Source organism: Ailuropoda melanoleuca, chromosome 2, assembly GCF_002007445.2.
Source record: "Ailuropoda melanoleuca isolate Jingjing chromosome 2, ASM200744v2, whole genome shotgun sequence".
Classification (NCBI taxonomy): Eukaryota; Metazoa; Chordata; class Mammalia; order Carnivora; family Ursidae; genus Ailuropoda; species Ailuropoda melanoleuca.
In genome coordinates this window covers 4,584,957-4,606,364 of record NC_048219.1, presented here as the reverse complement: position 1 = coordinate 4,606,364, position 21,408 = coordinate 4,584,957, and the positions used below count along the sequence as shown (strand labels likewise).

Here is a 21,408-nt window from a genome sequence, read left to right as displayed (position 1 = left end):
ATGCAAAAAAACATAAAGGGGGGAAGTCATACTTTAAGCCAATATATTTAATTCTGGGGAGTTTATCTTGAGGAATAATCCTAAATACAGAAAAAGCTGTATGAATGAAGATGTTAATTACAACGTTATTTAAATTCTAAATATGGGAACGGTTCAATAAGGTATGCCATGCCTGGGGCACCTGGGTGGCTCAGTCGGTGAAGCGTCTGCCTTCAGCTCAGGTCATGATCCTGGAGTCCCAGGATCAAGCCCCACATGGGGCTCCCTGCTCAGCAGGGAGTCTGCTTCTCCCTCTGCCCCTCACCCCACTCTCATGCTCTCTCTTTTCTCAAGTAAGTAAATAAATAAATAAAATCTTAAAAAAAAAAGGTATGGCATGCCTACCACATGAAATATTATACTATAATTTGAATAATGTGAGGAAAAGAGAATATGATACTATGTACACACCCACATATACACATTATGTTGCAACCATTAAAATACGTGCATACAAGCATGTTGAGTAAAAGAAGCCAGATATAAAAGGGTCTGTATGGTGTTTCCATTTCCATCAAGCTCAAAACCAGGTAGAACTAATGTCTGGTGGCAGAAGTCAGAACAGCGGGATCCCTCGACCGGGTGGGGACAGTGCGGCAAGGGGCGCTGGGACCCCTGGGATACTGGTGCTGGGCCAGTTCTTGATCTGCGGGCTGGTTACACAAGCGTGTTCATTTTGTGAAGATTCACCTAGCTGTGCACTTAGGATTTGTGCATTTTTTTTGAATGCGTGTAATGGTCTTATGAAAAGGTTTACTAAACAAAAACAGGAACAAAGCTATGTCCAAATATTCACAGGAAGAATGACGGGAAGGAAAGAAAAAGCGGCTGGGGTGGGGAATCTGTCTTGGAATAACTTGTTTGTTTCCTTCCTGGGGAGTCCTGTGGTGATGCTTTAATCCACAGTTTTTCAACCTTGTCTGGATAACCCTTTGCTGTGGGGACTGTTCTGTGCCCTGTACAGCATCTAGCAGCATCTCTGGCCTCCCCTCACTAGACCCCATTAATACAGCTTCTTCCTCCCCGCCAGCTGCGACAAGCAGAAGTGTCCAAACATTGTCATATGTTCCCCCGGTAGTAAAGTGGCCAGATAAAGTACTGGATACCTAGTTAAGTTAGGATTTCTGACAAAAAAATAAATAATTTTTGCTATGTCTCAACTATTGATTGCATGGCACGTCCTTATACCAAACAAACATTGCTTCTCTTAAATTCAATTTTAACTGGCTGCTCTGTATTTTACTTTTAAAATCTGGCAATCTTATCTAGGGGGCAGAATCGTCTCACTGAGAACCACTACTTTTAGTTAAATAAAAGCAGAATCATTCCCATCTTGCTGACAGAGATTCGATCTACCCTGCATTTCCCTTCAGAACTGTTCCGGGCTACGTCAGCAGGCCTGGCAAGGAACAGGCTGACACGCGGGACCCTGTCCCAAGAGTGACCCTTGCTGGATCTCCACGGAGGACACACGTCCTACCAGTAATCGGCTTCCTGCCAGGACCCCGGTCTGGAGCTGTTATCACCGGGGACACACTCGCGTGTGTCGGGAGTCCTGTTCCACGGGCAGGGGTATGTGCCAGATCGACAGAAATGACGGAAATAGGCCCAACTTGCCCTAATACGATTCATTGGCTTTCTGAAGAGTGGCTGTTAAGTTTTTCCTTCCGGGGACCCCTTATTCCTGGCAGATGTCTCCGCCGGACTACTCCCACCTACACTCATTTACTCCTTTGTGAATTGATGGGATGTTTTTGCCTTCCAAAAATAGTATGACTAGTATGAAAGTAGTTACATTTTAAGGTGACTCGTTTAGGGACATCTTACAGGAGATTCAACTGTCCGTTGCCCTCTAGACCCCAAAACTCCCTGATGATAATAGTTGTCACAGCAGTAATGATCGTAATAATACTCATTCGTGTGCATCGAGGCTATTCTAAGCTCCTTACGTGGGCCACCTAGTTTAGTCCTCACACCATTAACGTGTGTGATGCTAATGGTAGCTTCGTTAATATCCCCATCTCACAGACGAGGAAGCAGACACAAAGCAGTGAGGTCATATGCCCAAGGTCATGGTGGGCATAGGGTAGAAGTGAGACTGGGACCCAGGCAGGCTATCTCCAGAGCCCACACTCTTGACCTCTACACCAGGCACTGACCGCAGTCCTCGTCCCACCATCCCTCCCCTGGCCGCCAAGCCACATTGACCTTACTCTTATACAGAAAGTCTTCTTCTCTGGTAGTCACGTTCAAGGAGAAGAAGGTAGTACCCCCCAAAGGGGTGGCTGTGGTCATCTCGATCCTGGGAAGAAAAAAAGACGAAATTTCGTTTAACACCAGCGCGAGCTTTACGATGCCTGTATGATGCCTCTTTTGTCTTCCCCTGGATGCTGGAGAAGAGTCAAGCAAGGCGGCTTCTCTTGGAGGCAAGTAAATACAAGGCCTTTTACCATGTCCTAAGAATTAAAAACAACATCTGACATGTGTAAAGAACGTCTGACATTGTTCAAAACAGCTTAAATTAATCCAACAATATTTATTAAATTTTTCCTAACTAGGTGTCACCCAGAATGTCCAAACCGATCTTCTAGAAAACTGTGTGAGGGAGGCTATGATTGTCATTTTACAGATGAAATTGAAGGCCCCAAAGCTTCACGGAGCCCCAAGTTTGAATTTAACCCAGGACAGCCATCTCCTGTGCTGCTGGGATTCTCAGCATGTCGCGACGATGCCTGTTTTCAGAAGCTTTGCAATCTAAGGCAGCAAACATACATAAATACGTAAATAAATACACAAGCAAGCAGCTGGAAAATTTAACTATGCTATTAAGCAGTCCGTGACATGAGCCATCCCTGGGCTGTGAAGAATGGCTTCAAGGAAAAGCTAAATCTGAATGGGCCTTGAGAGGGGGACACGATCTGGGATGGCAGGACAGAGAATAAAGGCCGGGCTGCACAAAGCCCTCAGTGGGAAGAGGGCTGAGTGTCCACCAGGCACCAGGCTCTGTCACAGGCGCCTTCACACACTCTGTCGGCTCACCCGTTCATCTTCTCAATTGTCACGTTCTGCTGCCGAGCAAACTGAGTCTCCGAGCGGTTGAGTGAAGGGACGAAAGTCACACAGCGAGGAAGACGCAGACCTTGGACCCAAATATCTTCTCCGAATGCACCGTATAGCTTCTTTCCCTGACAGTGGCGGGGATCCAAATCCACAGGCCTGCGATCTTACACTTGAGGAGTGAGTGGGGGTACGCGGTTACTGCCATGTCACACCACCTGGCACAGGTGTCGAGATCGTCCCCCAGGAAGCACATTCTGAGCATACGGTGGTATCCACACTTGCTCTGAACAACAGGCATGGCGAAGAGGAGGGACACGAACGAGGTTTCTCTACTTCAGGCAGCACTTTTACTACAGCTGCTGACAGTTCACAGGCTGGTGAAGGATGGCCACCAAGAAAAGAATGATCCAGGCCTATCTGTAATGCTAAGAAGCCATAAGGCTTCACCATGGTCACTCTGCCTTCCGGAGAAGAGATATTCTACACATCTAACACGATATTTGCACGCAAATTTGTTTTCTTGTTTTCTTTTTTAAAGAAGATTTTATTAATTTATTTGAGAGGCAGAGAGAGCGTATGCACAAGCAGGGGGAGCAGCAGAGAGAGAGGGAGAAGCCGACTCCCTGCTGAGCAGGGAGCCCGATGCGGGGCTCGATCCCAGGACCCTGGGATCATGACCTGAGCCTGAAGGCAGACTGAGCCACCCAGGCACCCAATTTGTTTTCTTTTTAAAATAAATATTTTTAAATTATAAATAATAATGTAAAGGAGCCCATGTATCCAGCACTCAGACTGAACAAATGTTCACGATCATATCCTCCTCAGTTCCTTATTAAGGAAGAAAAGTGAGACTCAATTGAAATTTTTTCTACTCTCCCCTACCTCATTTCCTCTCTCCCCCGAAGTAACCACTACCTAGGCCATTAGTGTGTATTCTTTTCATCAAAGTTTTAAAATGTTTACCTCATCTGTATATGCCCACAACACTGTGGAGACTGTGGGTCTATGTATTTACTGCGCAGATACTCACCGAGCACCTTCTAAGTGCCTGACTCTGGGCAGGTGCTGGGAGCACACTAGTGAAATGCAAGACAGACTCCTTGCCTCCAAAAGCTCACGTTCTAGTGAGAGAGAGAGAGAGACTGGAGGTTGGATCACAGCATTCTCGGGCTCAAAAAAACAATCGTCTCCCAGTGCCCACACTTGAACAGCTGGCAGCGAAACCCCNCGCCCACAACACTGTGGAGACTGTGGTTCTATGTATTTACTGCACAGATACTCACCGAGCACCTTTAAGTGCCTGACTCTGGGCAGGTGCTGGGAGCACACTAGTGAAATGCAAGACAGACTCCTTGCCTCCGAAAGCTCACGTTCTAGTGAGAGAGAGAGAGACTGGAGGTTGGATCGCAGCATTCTCGGGCTCAAAAAAACAATCGTCTCCCAGTGCCCACACTTGAACAGCTGGCAGCGAAACCCCTTCACTGGCTGTTTCCAGCCTCTCTTTCCAGCCTCTCTGCTCCTCACGCCAACCTCTGCCAACTGCTATGACAACGGACCACTCCATCCTCCCCCGTCATTCCTGGTCTTTGCGGCCAGTGGACGGGCTGCCCCAGCTCCGGCCTCCCCAGGTCCCCACAGTGGGCGTCTCCTGAGAGTTCCCACCTCTGGGCCGCAGCTCCCCCCGGCCCACTTCCCCCGATCCTGATGGAAATGGAAATGGCACGTCATCTGCGTCCAGGCCGGGGGCTCTGGTGGCTTGTGGCCTGACCCACCCATGGGGGCCTCAGCCCAGAATGCCCCTCTCTGCCTTCTTCACTTTCTCTGCCCTCCTTTAAGCCATGGGGCCCTGCCTAAAAACCCACAGTTCTTGTCTGTCCCTTCCTCCCAACGACCAGATCCTCGGGACTCCCATGACTCGGGCTCTCTCAAGGAGCCCTGCGCGGCTCTGCCTGACCTCCTCACACCTGTCAACCTTTTTTCCCCGCTGCTCTGCCTGTCTCCTGACCTCCCCAAACAGGCCCACTGGCCATGCTCCCCTGCCAGTTCCCCCTCCAAAATGAACACATCCCTCAAGATCGAGCCCAGCCATTCCCAGGAAGGCTCCCGCCTCCCCCAGCCAGAATTAGCCATCCGTCCCCTGCTCCCACAGCAGCATCACGACAGCATGTGTCTTGGTTGCTCTGACAGTTAACCTTCCATGTTCGCTGTCAGGTCCTTGAGGGTAGAGGCCGTTTGGGGTCTGTGTCATATCCTCCTACTTCTCCCAGATAAATTGTCTGGCTCTTCTCACCTTTGCCAGTAGAAGTACTGAAGCAGGTGATTGAACTCCTCCCAGCTTGGTTTGCTCGTTTGTAAAATGCGGTAGCTTTTCCCAAGGGAGCTGAGGGTTCAAGGTTAAGGAGGGAAAGTGCTTTCGGTGCCCAATAAATGGTAGCTCTTTGTATTTTCATGGGTATTAGCAAATATTTGCTGAACTCAGTTAGAGACAGGTGGCTCTGGAGCTCAAAACAAGAAAAAATTCTTTCTATAAAAATAAATTNTTTCGGTGCCCAATAAATGGTAGCTCTTTGTATTTTCATGGGTATTAGCAAATATTTGCTGAACTCAGTTAGAGACAGGTGGCTCTGGAGCTCAAAACAAGAAAAAATTCTTTCTATAAAAATAAATTTGGACTCATGTGAGAATACAGAATGAACGTCTCCCCCCCCACCTCACCCCGATACTCCTGAGGACAGGCACCTGCCCCCCATCCCCCACCATTCCCCATCCCATCATAAAGGATTTTATGATGCATTTGCCTAAACCTTCTGCTTCTATCCCCACCAATGTCAAGCTGAGAAGACTCACCAATAATGTTTTCCTACAATTCCTTTTAAAAACAGAGAAGAGAGACAAATAGGTAGCCACTGACCGAGGATCACTTAGTGAGAGAGGTATGGCATAATCCCCAGGTAAGCTAAACCCCGCCATGGACACATCCTCCGTTGGACCAACACGCACAAAAATAACAGACGCCACTGCCCAAGTGCCCGCTACGTGCCCAGATTGCTTTGGTCAGGCATTTTCTTCTTTAACCCATGCTTTGATTTAATTAGCAAATGCCAGGTGAAATAGGTTTTCCTTGCCCCTGGATCAGATGAGGACCCCAAGGTTTGGGGCTCTGAAGCCACCTCCCCGGCTTACACAGTCTGGAAGATGCGGAACCGGCCTACGGGCCTGGCCCTGCAAACTTCAAAGCCTGTAGGATCCCCACTGCCGGTCCCTGTAGGGCTAGAGGGGCTCCTGACAGGTTACTATGGAAACCTGCACGGGCACGCGCGCACGCGGGCGCGCACACACACANGAAGCCACCTCCCCGGCTTACACAGTCTGGAAGATGCGGAACCGGCCTACGGGCCTGGCCCTGCAAACTTCAAAGCCTGTAGGATCCCCACTGCCGGTCCCTGTAGGGCTAGAGGGGCTCCTGACAGGTTACTATGGAAACCTGCACGGGCACGCGCGCACGCGGGCGCGCACACACACACACACACACACACTGACCAGTAATGCAGCTGCCCAAGGCCACCGGGACACTGAGTTCTCCGCAGACCCTTCAAGGTGACCTTGCGGGTGCCCAGTTCTGGGTGCAGACCTCCTTTCAGATGGGCGGCTGTTCTTCTGAGGGGACAGAGAGTCATCTCAGAGTATATCTTGCCTTATGTCAGGGCCCAAGGCTCTCAATTACATCTCTGTTCCTGCCACATCAGAGAAGGTGGGAGGAGGGTGGTGGGACATCGTTAGCCAAGGCTGTGGGTGTTTTCATGTGTGGGACCCAGCGTTCTTGTTAACCAAGTGAGGCCCAGCGGGGGCATTTCCGTATCCAGTGTGTCTGTGACCAGGTCCGTGGCCGCAGACAAGCAAGGAGGTGCAGGGAGGGTGAGAAGGGTTTTCACTACCAGGGGTTAATTTAGTAAGAAGAAGAAGAAGAAATCATGTCCCAGCATGGTGCTTTGTGATGGAGGTCTCATTCAATCCTCAGCCCTCTCGGGTAAGGAAGGTGCAATCACCGCCCCTTCGACAGATGAAGAAACAGGCTCACAGCAGAGAAGCAATCAACCTAAACTCACAAGGCTAACAGGGAGCCGCGCTAGGATTCGAGTGAGGGTCTGTCCTATCCTGCAGCCCCTTCTCCGCACACCCTCGTTGGACTGCCTCCCAGGAAATGGGCAAGACACAAATGGCCCGGCACCCAGGCCCTGAATCAATGAAGGGCTTTGATGAGAAAAGCCACACAGGCTGGGGCTCAGCCCCTGCCCCAGACCCTTGACTGGTCCTCTCTGTCAGGTCCCTGCCCTTGGCCACACTGTGAGCCTCTGTCTTCAGCACAGCCTTAATCACGTTGACAGAATCTACAAGGAGCTACTGTTCCCTTGGGTTGTTTACAAACGGTCCTGTGTGGGAGGTCAGTCTGGGAAGTGATGGAAGGTCAGGACCATTTACTCTCTGAGTCACTCCTCTCTGCCTACCCCTTGGTCAAGTGTTAGAGCCATATCTGGAAGATAAACATTGCCAGATCCCACCTGTCCCCCACGACTCTACCCCCGTGGTACCCTCCATCCCCCTGGCCTGGCCTAAAAGTTCCTCCCTGGATAACACAACAAAGAGGCTACCAATACTGGCCGACCACCACTCAACTGGCCAACTGTAACCCAGAGTAGGTAACCCATGAATGCCCTAGACCCACCAAACCACTGGGATTGATCTATCCTCATCACCCAAAACATGGAAGATTCAGCATGACTTGGTTTCTTCCACAGACGTGAACTTCACTACTCCCAAGCAGCCCCTTGAGTTTGGGGATGTTTTTTCAGAAAATTAACCTTCGTGTTGAAACCAAAATATCCCTCCTGATAATTTTCATTTATTGGTCCTAATTCTCTTGCCACAAAGATAAATGTGCTACTGCTTACACATGACAACCTTCCAGGTTTAAAATCACTTCCATGTTATGAAAGGTGAAACCAAACTTTAGGTTTGGAACAGTGACGGCGGCACATCAATTTTACGTCCCACCAATAGGTGGCGCTAGTAGCAGGCTACAGTTTATCCCGTTTACCCTAACCAGCAAACGGTTGGTAAATGTCCTGTGAACCCAACCTGTTTTTAAGTAAAGGAGCTTTATGCCCTTGAAAACAGCAATGGTATGTTCTCTGATTATTTTTTCCCCAGGACAAATATTCTAAGCTCCTTCAAACGATCTTCACCATGATAGTGTCCTTCGTGGGTTCCTCATTTCTCTGTCAATGACCCCCTTCGATACAGCCCCTAGAACCAGACGCATAACTCCAGAGGGGGCCTGAAATGTCCAGAATGACAATTGTCTTGATACTTACCAGACCTGAGCCTGAATTCTAGCTCTGTGACCTTGGTCGACTTTCCTCACCTCTTGGTTTCTGATTTGTGAAACAGGAGTTACAAGCTCCAGAAGGTTGTTGTGAGAATTAACAGAGATGAAACATATAATATACTTAGCACAGTGGCTGAGCACAAAGTCTATTGATGTTATGCTGGATTCATGCAAACAAATAGCTCATTACCCTGACAGGCAGTCACAGCATACACACCCTACTGATACACTCCCAAACCTTTTCCAGACTTATTCTTACGCTTGTTTATGGTCAATCAAAGGCCTGAGGTCGGTAAGTGGAAGGGCTTTGTAAACTGCAAAGTGCTTTGGAAATGCAAGGCAACAGCAGCCACATGATGACCGGGCAACATTACGATCAGCGGCTGCCCAGTAACCGGGTCTCCATTACGCTCTTGTGCAAATGTCATTTTGCACTTGAGTGCAAGACTTTGCATTGGCCCCTGTTAGCCTTGACCTTGCTGGTGTGGGCCCTCAGGAGAGAAAGTCCAGCTCCTCCTGGGTGGCTCTCAAGACCTCCTGGAGGTGTTGTGACAGAGCGCATTGTCTATGAGCTCACGCCCAGCGATCTTGGCCTCACCTCTGACCAGCTCTATAAGCCAGGACACTTTTTAGGCTTCCGTGTTTTTGGTTGTAAGGCAGGGCCCGCTATCTTGTAAGCCTGCGAAAATCGGGAAGATAGTTACCCGGCACGGTGCCTGGTGGATGGTGGGTGAGTGGTAAAGCTCAGCTCCTGGCCCCTTTTCTCCTTTCTCTTCTGTCCTCAGTCTGTGCTCTCCCTGCTCTCCTTGGACCTTGAGCTCCCAGTTCTCCACCCAGCCAAGTGTTTGCTGCATGTGGTCAAACTCAAGTATGAACAGGGAGGTCAGAGAACCAGACCCTGAAGCTGCATCCCAAGGAGGGGATCTGAAGAGGGATTCACTAGAACTTCTGGAGGGTTTGACCTTCTCTTCCATTTCCTCTGAGGAACAGTAAGACCTCTGCCAGGAAGGCAAGAATCCTCATGGGACTGGGAGAGCACATGGGGATTGCCAGATGGAGAGGGGAAGAGGATGCCACCGGTTCCTAACTGGGGTGAGAACCAGGAGACCAGGGTTCCCACTGCTGCTGACTGGCCACGTGACTTTGGAAAGTCCTCTCCCTTCTCTGGACCTTGGTTTTCCTGTCTCTAAAATGGTCCAGTTTGGGGGTGATCACTAAGGGGCTTTCAAATCTGTGGTTCTATTGCTCTGCAGCCAACCGTGGCTTAACTGAAGAAACAGTGTTTTCCAAAAGCTCATCCTTCCTTGCAGATTCGGACTCTGGGGATGTTAGGAGAGGGAAGACAGCATGCGCAGTTTAGGCTGGAAGGCGGGAGTCCTTCCTCACAGGCAGCTGGCGCCGGAACAAACCAGGGAGAACTCCACCGAGGGGATGGGACTTGGCAGCAGCATCCTATGGGGCTCAAGGAACAAACCTTCAAACATTCCGTCGGCTACGTAGTGACCCGAGTCTGCCTGAATCCTTAATGCCCACCACCTACACTCTCCATTCCTGATGGGTTTCACATCATCTCCCCCACCCCGTCTGCCCTGTCTGCACGACTCTGTCCCACTGTGTGTCACAGCTCCCAAAGGTGGGGTCTGAATTGGCTTAATGCTCCCCTGAACTTGGGGCCATACACAATCACACACTGAATACATATTCCTTATGGCAGGTTCCGGAAATTAGGAAGTACATTGCTTGTTTCATGTATGTATCCTCCCATCCATTCCTGTACCCACCCACCCATCTATCATACACACATTCATCCTTCTATCTGTCCTTCTGTCCATTTTCCCTGTCATTCACTCCACCAGAGCCCACCCTGTACACAGCATTAAGAGGATTCAAAGACCATGGGGATCGCATCCCTACAGCTCAGACACTGAGGATGAGAATGGAATTGTTTCCTTTTTAAAAAAGATTTTATTTATTTGAGAGAGAGAGAGAGAGAGAGAGCATGAGTGGGGGGAGGGACAGCAGCAGAGGGAGAAGCAGACTCCCACCCGAAGCAGGGAGCCCGATGTGGGGCTTGATCCCAGGACCCTGAGATCATGACCTGAGCTGAAGGCAGACGCTTCATTGACTGAACCACCCAGGTGCCCCTGGAATTGTTTCCTTTAAGAATCTTTCCTCCAATCAATACTGAGTGGGGATCACCGCCCCTGAGGCCTAGCCCAGCACGGATCGCTGAGGCACATGATCAGTATCGTGCTGATGTCCTGTGGAAAAAGCAGTGCCCTTGGGATCTGGAAGTCCAGGTTTCATACCCACCACATCTATTAAGTCTTATTGACCCACCCTGTCAAATTCTGGCTTGAACATCCTCTATTTCTGATTTTTGTGGCCCACACTTTAATGAAAGGTGCCCCCAGCGAGCTTCCCACCAGGACCTGCAAGCGTGATAAGTTCCGTGCACTAACAGTTATAAATAGAAATCCCAGATGAAAGTAGTCACAAGGCAGATTTGTGCCTAGTGCCAAAAGGGCGGCACAGGCCGTGCCAGGAGTCAGCAGGAGGGAGACCTGTGGGCGTTGTGGCCGAGATTGACCAAGAGCTGGAATGTAACCCGTGGCTTCCATTTGCCCTGGGTCTTGGGGTGCAAGACAACGGCCAGCTCCCAGGAGTCCTCAGACTCCACCCGAGCCCTCATGTAAGCCTCCATGTGTCCCACTGGCCCCAAGGGGGGAGAAGGGTTAAAAGGTTAAAAAGTTGATGCCCCTAAGGGAATAGGTCAGAGGGAAATAATTCCCCCTTGACATGCTAGTTGGGACGGGGTGCGAACGACTAGGACAAAGTGCTAAGCCCTGGGCTTCTAACGTTTCCTCATTTAATCAACACAAGGCAGGTGTTTTTATGACCACTTTGCCGACAGGAAACAGAGGGTCAGAGAAGTTAAGTGACTTGCTCAGAGTCTCCCAGCAAGTGAGTGCAGGAGCTGAGTCTCAAACTCGGACCTTCTATCTTGAAATTGCCCATAGCCGCCAAGCCTCCTGGGGGTAAGGAATATTCCTGGGGACACTCTGAGGGTCGGCGGCCCTGCTGGCCAGGACTGTGCTCACCCTTCTTTCTCCTTGTTGATATTGTGAGCCCAAGCGGTACGACTAAAGTCCAGAGGGCGGCAGGGCTCCTCAGCCACGGCCCTGTTCACGTGTGATAATTCCGTGCTGTGGGGGCCGCCCTGTGCACTGCAGGATCCCTGGCCTCTAGCCCCGAGCTGCCAGCGCACCCCCAAGTTGTGATCACCAAACACGTCTCTAGACTTGACAAGGGTCCTCTGGGAGGCAAATCGCCCCAGGCCGAGAACCACTGGAGCAGAGCTAGAGGCCCGTCTCTCAACAGTTCCCTATCCTTTCTACCCAAGGAAGTCTAGACAGCAAAGAAAATGTCCAGTCTGTACTTACGTCTGGGGGACAGTGATGGTGCCGGTGACTGCAATCAGCTGCCCGTCCATCCGGCGCTTGCTGAGGACCCGATACCATGCTGAGTGCTCCACGTGCATTTCCTTGCCTATGTCACCTCTGTTTTCCCGAGGAGGGAAGTGAGGCTCAGAGAGGTTAGGTAACCGGCCCGCCGTCTCAGTGCTAATATACGGCAGAGCTAGGAGGCGTTGGTTTCCTAGGGCTGCTGTAAGGAATTACCACAACCGAAGTGACTTAGAACAACACAGGTTAATTTTCTTATAGTTCCAGAGGTCAGACGTCTACAGTCAGTCTCACTGGGGTAAAATCAAGGGGTCGACAGGACCGTGTTCCTCTCGGAGCCTCTAGAAGAGAATCTGTTTCCTCACCCGTTCTAGCTCGGACAAGTCACTGGCATTCCTTGGCTTGTGGCCCTGTCTTCCACCTTGCCCTTCAAGCTCACGGTATAGCATCTTCCTGCATCTCTGTCTCTGACCTCTGCGTCCATCATGGTGCCTCCTCCTCTCTGGTCTCCTGCCTCTCTCTTCTAAGGACTATTGTGATTACACTGGCCACACCGGGTAATTCAGGATCATCTCCCCATCTCATAACCCTTAACTTAATCACACCTGCAAACTCCTCTTTGCCACGAACAGGAACATGGTCCCAGGTTTTGGGAATTAGGATGTGAATACCACTGGGGCCGTCACTCAGCCTTATACATAGGATTTAGACTCTCGTCTCTCAAGGTTTGGGAACTATTCTTTTAATTAATTACTTTATTTTAGGGAGAGAGAGAGATTGTGGGCATGAGCAGGGGGAGGGGCAGAGGGAGAGGCGGAGAATCTCAAGCTGATTCCATGTTGAGCCGATGTGGGGCTTGATCTCATGACCCTGAGATCATGACCTGAGCTGAAATCAAGAGTCAGACTTGGCTCAACCAACTGAGCCACCCAGGAGCCCCAGAACTATTTTTATCTTTTAAAAACTGCAAGGGGGGAGGCACTGTCTGGCTCCATCAGTGGACCCTGTAACTCTTGATCTTGGGCTTGTGAGTTCGAGTCCCACGTCAGGTGTAGAGGTTACTTAAAAAAGTAAAAAAATAAAATCTTAAAAAAAAAACTGCAGAGAGGCTTCGGGTTACACAGAGCAGATGGAGGGACAAGAAGCATTTGTCCCTGCTTCCACCCCAAAAGGAATCCCCTTTTGGCCACAGCCAAAGGGAAAGGAGAGGAGAAACCACACTGGGGAGAGGCTGATTCAGATTTGAAAGCTGGCACGCTGATGCGGTCGGTGAGACTCTGCAGCCTGGAAAAGGCTGAGGACCAAACCTGCAGCCTGGGGGGGATCCCATAAAAGGGGATCACGCTAAAGCAGCTCACTCAGGAAAGCTTGTGAATGGGGGTGACAGATGCCCCCAAAAGTCAGGTGCCACCTGGGGTTGAAAAAAGGAAGACGCAAACTTGTGAGAAGAGCAGCTCAGCTCCAGCCCCGTCAACCCCGCCCACCACCACCTCGTCCTCCCTGCCTTAGGCCTCCTCTGTCCTGCACGATCTGGTAGGTTCGCCCCTACAGAGAGCGAATCAGGAGGTAGAACTGCGCTGCCCAATGTGACAGCCCCATGTGGCCACCTACATTTAAATGAAAACTAAGTTAAACAAAGATTACAGTTCAGTGCCTTAGTCCCACCAGCCACATTTCAAGTGCTGACTCTTTACTGTGCCTCGCGGCCCCCGTATTGGGCAGTGCGGGTCTAGAATGTGTCCAGCACTGCATAAAGTTATATGGGGCAGTGGTGTGCTCTAGACCCCGGCCATCCAAAATGTGGTCCTTGGATCAGCAGCACCGGCAGCTCTGAAGCCCTTGTGAGGAATGCAGAATGTCGGGCCACTCCGGGAGTACCAGACAAGAATCTGGACGTGAATCTGCCTTGTACAAGGTCCCTAGGAGATTCAGTGCACACCTGACTTCGGGACTCAGAGCTCTGGGAGAAACCTAGTGCTGGTGGGGGTTAATTCCTGGCTGGAATGGGGCTGAGGGAAAGTCTAAATCATGCGGTGGGGGGGCTCACCCAGTCCCCTTAGCCCCTTGGGCCAGAACTGGGACATCCAGGCATAGCCTCCAGGCAGGAAATTCAAGAGGGTCTGGGGAGACTGACCAGACAAAGAGAACAGGCTACAGATACTGACTGAAGTTACAGGAGCCTCCATGAAATGACCAGCGTCCTGCCAATCAGCCAATGATGTCACTAGTTGACAAGCCCACCCCTACACCCAGAGCTTCTCAGGAAAAAAAAATTTTTTTTAAATGAGCTTTTTAAGGGTGCCTGGGTGGTTCAGTCCATTAGGCATCTGCCTTCGGCTCAGGTCATGATCCCAGGGTCCTGGGATCGAGCCCCATGTCCAGCTCCCTGCTCAGCGGGGAGCCTGCTTCTCCCTCTGGCTGCTGCTCCCCTGCTTGTGCTCTCGCTCTCTCTCTCAAATAAATAAAATCTTAAAAAAAAAAATAAATGAGCTTGTTAGTGCCTTACTCTGAAACAAAAACAGAGAGCCAAGGGTCAATAGACCTTTGGGGATAAAAGCCTCAAACATGATAACAGACAACAAACAAAACAGATGAAAAGCGGAAGGCATTTAAAATAAACGGACGCCGAAGAAAACGTCTCCGAGAGATAAGACACTGCATCTGTTAAACAAGAACAGGGTGCTATAAGAAAAGAATATTCTGAAAACAAGAAAGGGTGCCAAGAAATAAAAAATCTGACAAAAACTTCAATAGAAGGGTTGGAAGATGAGAAAATGTCTCATAAAGTGGAACAAAAAAGATAAAAGTAGGTCAGAACAGAGTCCTCCAGGAGGTCCAACATCCTATTAACAAGAATTCCAGAAATGATTAAAAAGACAAAATCAAGGGGAGGAAATTTTCAAAGAATTCCTGAAAATTTCGCAGAAATGTAGGCACCAAGTTTTCAGAATGAGAGGACCCCAGAGTCGCCAGAACAATGAGTAAAGAAGACCCACAATAGGGCTCATCATTATGCCTTTCCAGAACACAGGGCGGAAAGAAAATATCTCATATGTGTCTATATGTGTCTGCAGATTCTTTTAAAAAAATAAGGTCAAATACAAATAAAAGGACCCACGATCGGATGAAATGGGAATTTGGTAGGAGCAGCACAGGAGCTCCGAAACAGCTCTCCAAAGTTCTGAGGGAAAATAATTTCCAGCCAGAAGAGTACAGCAAGCCAAACTAAATATCGAGTGGAAAGGTAGAGGAACGTTTTCTGGCATGCGGAGCTTCCAAAAAAAAAAAAAAAATCCCCCCTCACCCCAAGCATCTTTCCCTGGGGGGCTCGTGGAGGACAGGCCGCCCTAGAGTGGAGGAACAAACTAGGCATGAAAGGACAGGGGCTCCAGGGACCCGGAGAGCCCGGGGGCGGGGGGCAGGGGCGCCCTGCCGCGGCCTGGGGGTCGCAGTCTGACTCGGGGGAGGACGGAGGTGCAGGGAGGCTCTGCCAGCCGGAAAAAGGGAAACTGGCAGATTTTCTGATGTGTTGGTGCAATCTGAAAGATCTACTCGTCTCTGGAAGAGTTTGGGGAATGAATTCATGATAGAGAAATAAGCTTCCCCAAAGGACTTAAGGACCAAAAACCTCCTTTCTACCCCTCAATTTCTCGTTCACCCCTCCTCGGTCCCTGTGGTGGTCCTGGGAGGCAACTGCTTGTGGTCACAGAACTCTGTGGAAGCCAGTCTGAAAACTACTGAGTCCACAGCCCTCTCCTTGCACACGGGGAAACTGAGGGCCAGCGAGGCACCCGGGGCACAGGGAGAGAGGAAGGTTCATTGGTAGTCAATTTGGTACGTTTTCGAGACCTCCTTGTTGATTCATTTGAGACAAGATCAGTGACAACAATAGTAAGAACCAAACCAAACCTGGAGGAACCAGCTGGTGGGCCACCAGGGAGACCCCACCCGGCCCTCACACCGCCCCCAGCCCCGCTCTCAGCCACCCGCTGTGAGACAGGACGTGTCTAAAAAGCACTGACCCGGGTTTCTGAACTGCTTCTAACTGCCGTCCGTTAGAGCACGAACACACAGAGGAAATGGAGTTTTGTACCGCAAGGACCAGGCAACTGTAAATTTCTTGGTGGGGGGCAATGGGGGTGGGAGTGCAGGGCAAAAACCAAACCGAGACGGGCACCAGCAATGTCCTGGGCACCATGTGCTGACCCATGTGCTCTGACCCCCAGCACTCCTGGGTGGCTCCTCACTGTCTAAGAACCAAGGCCAGACTCCCGTAATCTGGATTTGCCCCTAAAACCAACCTTTCACTGGTCTTGCTTTTGATTCTCTGCTCTCCCTCTGCCTTTTCCAAGCACCTGGCGGACCTCCAAGTGTTTGTGGTGAATGAGTTTAGGGTATAGATGCTGTCTGGACGATCTGCACTTGCTCGTGGAATTCTAAGAAACCTAGGACCTACTCTGTCATTTTAGCACGTGACCTTCTTGCCTAGTCTGTGGGGCTCAGCATCTTAGCTACTTAACAGAGACATGGCCAGCGCTCTGACGGCGAGGCCTGCTGTAGGGCATAAGAACCTTGGGCTGCAAGTTGGGAGAACCTCTGCTACTTATTTGCTGTGTGACCTTGGGCAAGTCGTTTGTTCTGTCTGGACTCTGGCTTGTTCTGCAAAATGCACAGCTGGGACCCAGTGAACCCCCTCTCCCGTGCCTCCCATCTTGGGACTCGCCCAGCCTCCCGGTTTGGTTCAGGACAGGGCCCCTCGCCCTCCCCAACTCTTGCTGGCCTTCCACACCCTCCATTCCATAGAGAACACCCCTGCCCTTTCCTGCCCAAGTCCAGGCCTGGCAGGCACTGGGCTGCAGAGAGGACAGGAGGTGGGGAAACCACCCCAGCCGTTCAAGCCGCCCGCGGGGAGAGCTGGCCCGTGGCCAGTCACAATAGGCCTGGAGCTACAGAGGGGCATTTGTCTGGGGGACCCATGGTTTCTTTTAAACCTTCCCTCTGGCCTTTGGCCCGCTGCCTCTCTTTGCTCCCCACCCTCTGAGGCGGCAGGGCCAGCCCCTGGCGTTGTTAGGAGGTGGACCTGAGCGTCCCCTCTGTGTGCTGCGAAAATGGGCAAAAGAAAGGAGGCGGGAAGAAGGGCAGGGGAGCCACACATGTGGGGGGCGAGGGGAGGGTGGGTGGAGACTGGAGTCGGGGGGGCCATAGGGAGCGTTTAGGAGGAGAGGGCTAGTCCCCGACTCCCTCACCGACCAGGCAAGCCACCCAGAGCCAGGTACTTCCTTCCCCGCTCCAGGCCTCAGTTCTCTCAGCTTTAAAGTGGGAATGATTGTCCCACCCTCACCGCGGTGAGGACCAAATTAAATAAAATGAGGAATTTGCAAACAGTGTGTTGTAACGAAGGAAAGCACTTGGACTCAGAGGGACCCCAGCTCAAATGCCACATCAGTCACCTCTAAACTCACTGTCACGGGCAACTTATTTACCCTCCGTGAGCCTCGTTTTCCCCATCTGAGGAAGCCAAGATACGTGTGCAGGGCTTGAACGAGAACTGACAGAAAGTGCCCTGCCCAACAAAAGCATGTGAGTGAATGAAGAATTGGTCAGGGCCATATCATGACTTTTGTGCTCTCCCCCCCAAAATAAATTTTCATGGGCTCTGAATATTTTCTTTTTTTCCGATGTGAAAAAAATCGTGAGAAAAAAAATGTGAAGAAATATGCGATGTGAGGGAAAAAAATGGAAACATTTTCTTCCCCTCTAAAAGTTGGTTTTCTACTCCCCCCGATTTTCAAAGAAGTTAAAATATTTTGTAGGGCCCTTAAGAGTTTCGTGAGCCTTGTGTCTGCTGTGCCCAGTGGGGAAGCCAGCCCTGGTCCTGCTTCCGGGTTCTCTCAGGGCTGACCTGTCCTGGGTGCCACCTCAATCAAAGGCCTGATGGTCCCCGGTGTCACCTCTGAAGAATTGCCCATGGAACTCAGAGTCCTAGAACACCGACACCTCATACCCACAGAGCTGAGCCCAGGGGCCCCTGTCTTTGCCGGGCCCCCTGGCTTCAGTGCTGGGTGAGCCCTGTCCTGAGGCTGACAGCCTGGGAGAATCCAGGGCCCCGGGTGTGTGAGCTGGGCCTGGCTGCCAAGGAGCTGCGGTGGGGGACCATGGACACTTAGCAGGCGGTCACGATTGCTCCCGTTGGGTCCTCCTCTGTGCCTAGCACTGGGCTTGGGCCTTCGTGTTCACAAGCTCATGTAATCCTCATTGCACCCTTTCTGCTTTACACCCAAGGAAACCGAGGCTCAGAGAGGCCCAGCAACCCACCCAAAGTCACAGAGCTACCAAAGCAGGGGTGGGACCTGGTCTTCTGCTTCCCAAACCGGGGGTCCCCCAGCACCCAGCCACCTCCCAGCATCCAGCACTCCAACCCCAGAATCAAAGGGAACATGGAAGGGACTTTTAGGGTGTGCAGAATGTGCAAGGCAGTGTGAGTCTGGGGTCTAAGGAAATAGAAAAACGAGCGGGAAGGGTGGAAGGGCTGTGCCAGGGCCCCCACTTACACCTGGGGGTGCTGAGCAGCATGGGGCAGGGAGCGAGGGTGTGAGCATGGGCCTCCACGGGCTGGTGTGTCCCCAGGTGGCCCCCAGGGAACTAGGCCAGGTGGGGCTGTTGCTAAACACGCTAAGAGGTGCTTCATTTCCTTGCCCAGCTGCCCAGAGCCACATCTGTTTACACACGAATTACAGCAGATGCCGTGCTCAGCCAGAGCCTGCCCGGTTCAGGGACCACGGACGGCCTCAGGAGGAGGGGCGCAGAGTCGCAGAAGAAGAGGCTATTTGCGGGCCGGGGACCTCAGGCCCTGGAGTTCACTAAGGGGGTGACTCCTAGTTGGGGAGAGCGCCCCATCTCCACCCCAGGCATCCCACAGCCAGTTGGAGTGAGACACGCCCCGAGAGTGACTCTCCACCCACAGCAGGGCGGACGGAGCAGGCCCCTCCACTCTCACACGCCATCAGCTGCCCAGCCACCCCAGAGACCTTGGGAGCAACAGACCTGACCCTGCTCTCCTCTGCCTGGCCCTGCAGCAGCCTCTCATCAGCCAGGAGGAATCAAGTCCAAACTCCCTAGCGGGTTTTTCACGGCCCAGCAGCGTTTAGACACGCGTTTTCCGATATGGTAGCCACGGTTCACTGCACCTGCTGAGTCCTGGGAACGTAGGAGATGAGATGTGTTGAGCCTGCAAGACACCCATGGGATCTCGAAGACCGAGTACAAAATAAAGGAATTGAAAATAGCTTGTGAGTAATGTTTTAACATTGATTACCTGGTTGAGAATATTTGGGATATACTGGGTTAAATAAAATATATTCTCATAGTGTATTTAACCTGTTTCTTTTTACTTTTTTATTTTTAATTCTGTTTTAGAAAGGGCGAGAGAGAGAGAGAGAGAGAGAGAATCTTCAGCAGACTCCATGCCCAGTGCAGGGCCCGATGCAGGACTCGATCCCATGACCCTGAGATCATGACCTGAGCCAAAACCAAGAGTCTGATGCTTAACAGACTGAGCCACCCAGGTGCCCCTCTTTTTACTTTTGAAACGTGGCTCCTAGAACATTTAAAATGACATGAGTGGCGCTCCTAACACTACCTTGGACAACACTGGTTTACACGCTGTCCTCTCTTTGCTGCCTCTCCCACACCACTGCCTCATTCACGTGTTCGTGCATTCATTCATTCGGAGAATATTCGCTCATCGTACGCTGCGTGCTGGAGCATGCAGACAACAAGGAAACAATATAGACGGGCATCTGAGCCCACGTGGAGCTTACAGACCACGCTTCCGAAATGCCAAGCTCCGTGTGCTGCACACACACGTCCCATAATGTTACTTGCCTCTGCTCCTACTTGTGCTTCTCTCTAGGGTGACTTCCTGACCCTGTCTGCCTGGGGAACTCCTACTTATACTTCAAAACCAAACCTTCTAATACATCAGAAACTTATGTCACATGTTTCCCAAAACACCCCAAAATTGCTACTTCCCGAAGCCTGTCACTCCTGCTCCCACGCCCCACTGGAGTTCTAAACTACTATGTGATTATGCAGTTTTATTCTTATGTTGGTTTAAATGTCACTCATCTGTCCACGGCTTTCCCTTTCCCCCACCTGCAGGAATTGTCTCACTTACCCTCTTTAGTGCTCTTCGCTGGCTCAGACTGTCTTGTTTGTGACCCACCCAGCTCCCCAGAGCCAAAGCTCTGTGAGAACAGGGCACCTGTCTTTTTCACACAGAGCTGACATCGCAGTGCCTGGCTGGCACCGTTCTTGGCACCCGGGAGGCACTTAGAGATGAGGATGATGGCATATGGGCAGTGGTGCAGAATGCTGCCAGCGGCTCTGGCACTGGCCGAGCAGGGTTCAAACCCTGTGCACTTAGCTATCACAATCACTGCCAAGTGACCAGTTAGCTATTGTCATCATTGTCGCGATGACGTGGCAGCTCTCCCCAGCGAGGCTATCAGCTTCGAGAGGGCCCAGGCAGTTTCGTGGTCACAGAAGCTGGTCTCTTCTGGGGTTCCCTATTGTGGGGGATGAAACCAGCACCCCCGAAGCTTCCAAAGCCAGAAACTTAAATTCACTGCTGGTTACCCGTCCACCAACCTCAGCACCCAGGCCTTTCCAATTTATCTTCATTTCTTACAAATTTTCTTTCTCATCTCCCTCCTCATCCCCACCCCCGCTCAGGCCCAGGCTTGTGTTCTCTACCCTGGATGCTGCCATAACTTCCCAACAGGCCCACCCTGACTCTGCCCTGGGCCCTTGCAATCCTTCATGATGCAGCCACAGTCATCTCTAAAAACTTCAAGTCTACTCCAAACTAGAACTTACGGTGGTCAACAAGTCTTCTGTGCAGTATCTGGATCCTGTAGACTGCTCCAGTCTCCTCTCTGTCTGCGCTCTGCCCTGTTAATCCCTCCCATCCCTACCACAGGGCCTTTGCATGTGCTGAGCAGTGTCTCCTCACCTACTGACATGTCTGATACTACCCCAAGAATCGCTTCCAAAAAAAAAAAATAATAAGAATCCCTTCAAATCCCTCGTGCTGTGCAGTCTCACAGCTCCACGTCCCTCTCTCCCCACTGGTTAGTAGCATTTTCCCTTCAATGGATGGTCGTGTCCCTTTCCAGACTCAGGACCATGAGTTCAGGGGCTGTGTCTGTTTTTATTTACCTTAGGTTTGAACACATAGTTGCTGAATGAAATAAACCGGCTAAGTGAACGAGCCGCGGGTGCGTTTCCTGCCACACTGATGCCGACGAGACATGAAGACCCAAGACAGGCAGTGAGTGCCATGGAGCTCAGAGAGAGGGTGCTAAGAGGGTGCTGGGCGGGGGGCAGCCTGCCGGGGCGGGGGGAGTTTGAGTGGCACCATGTGCTCACTACATTCCTGGGCTGGGGGGCAGAGTGACT

General features: G+C 51.2%; 1 protein-coding gene across 5 annotated transcripts in view; it reads right to left on the bottom strand.

The window, feature by feature from the left end:
- The window catches only part of NCMAP (non-compact myelin associated protein), a 39,770-nt gene that overhangs the window by 6,106 nt on the left and 12,256 nt on the right, over positions 1 to 21,408 (bottom strand). The window contains exons 1-2 of one of the 5 annotated variants that reach the window (XR_004621611.1): positions 6,640 to 7,008; positions 2,253 to 2,341 (exon numbers count right to left, since the gene is read on the bottom strand). Coding sequence is in view for 3 of the 5 variants with exons in the window: in XM_002913283.4 (XP_002913329.2) it covers positions 2,253 to 2,341; positions 6,640 to 6,776 (226 nt within the window). In the remaining 2 variants the exon portion in view is untranslated. Of the gene's footprint in view, positions 1 to 2,252; positions 2,342 to 6,639; positions 7,009 to 21,408 lie in introns of those variants that run through there. The other 4 variants (XR_004621612.1, XM_034646680.1, XM_002913283.4 and 1 more) reach the window with 4 other exon arrangements.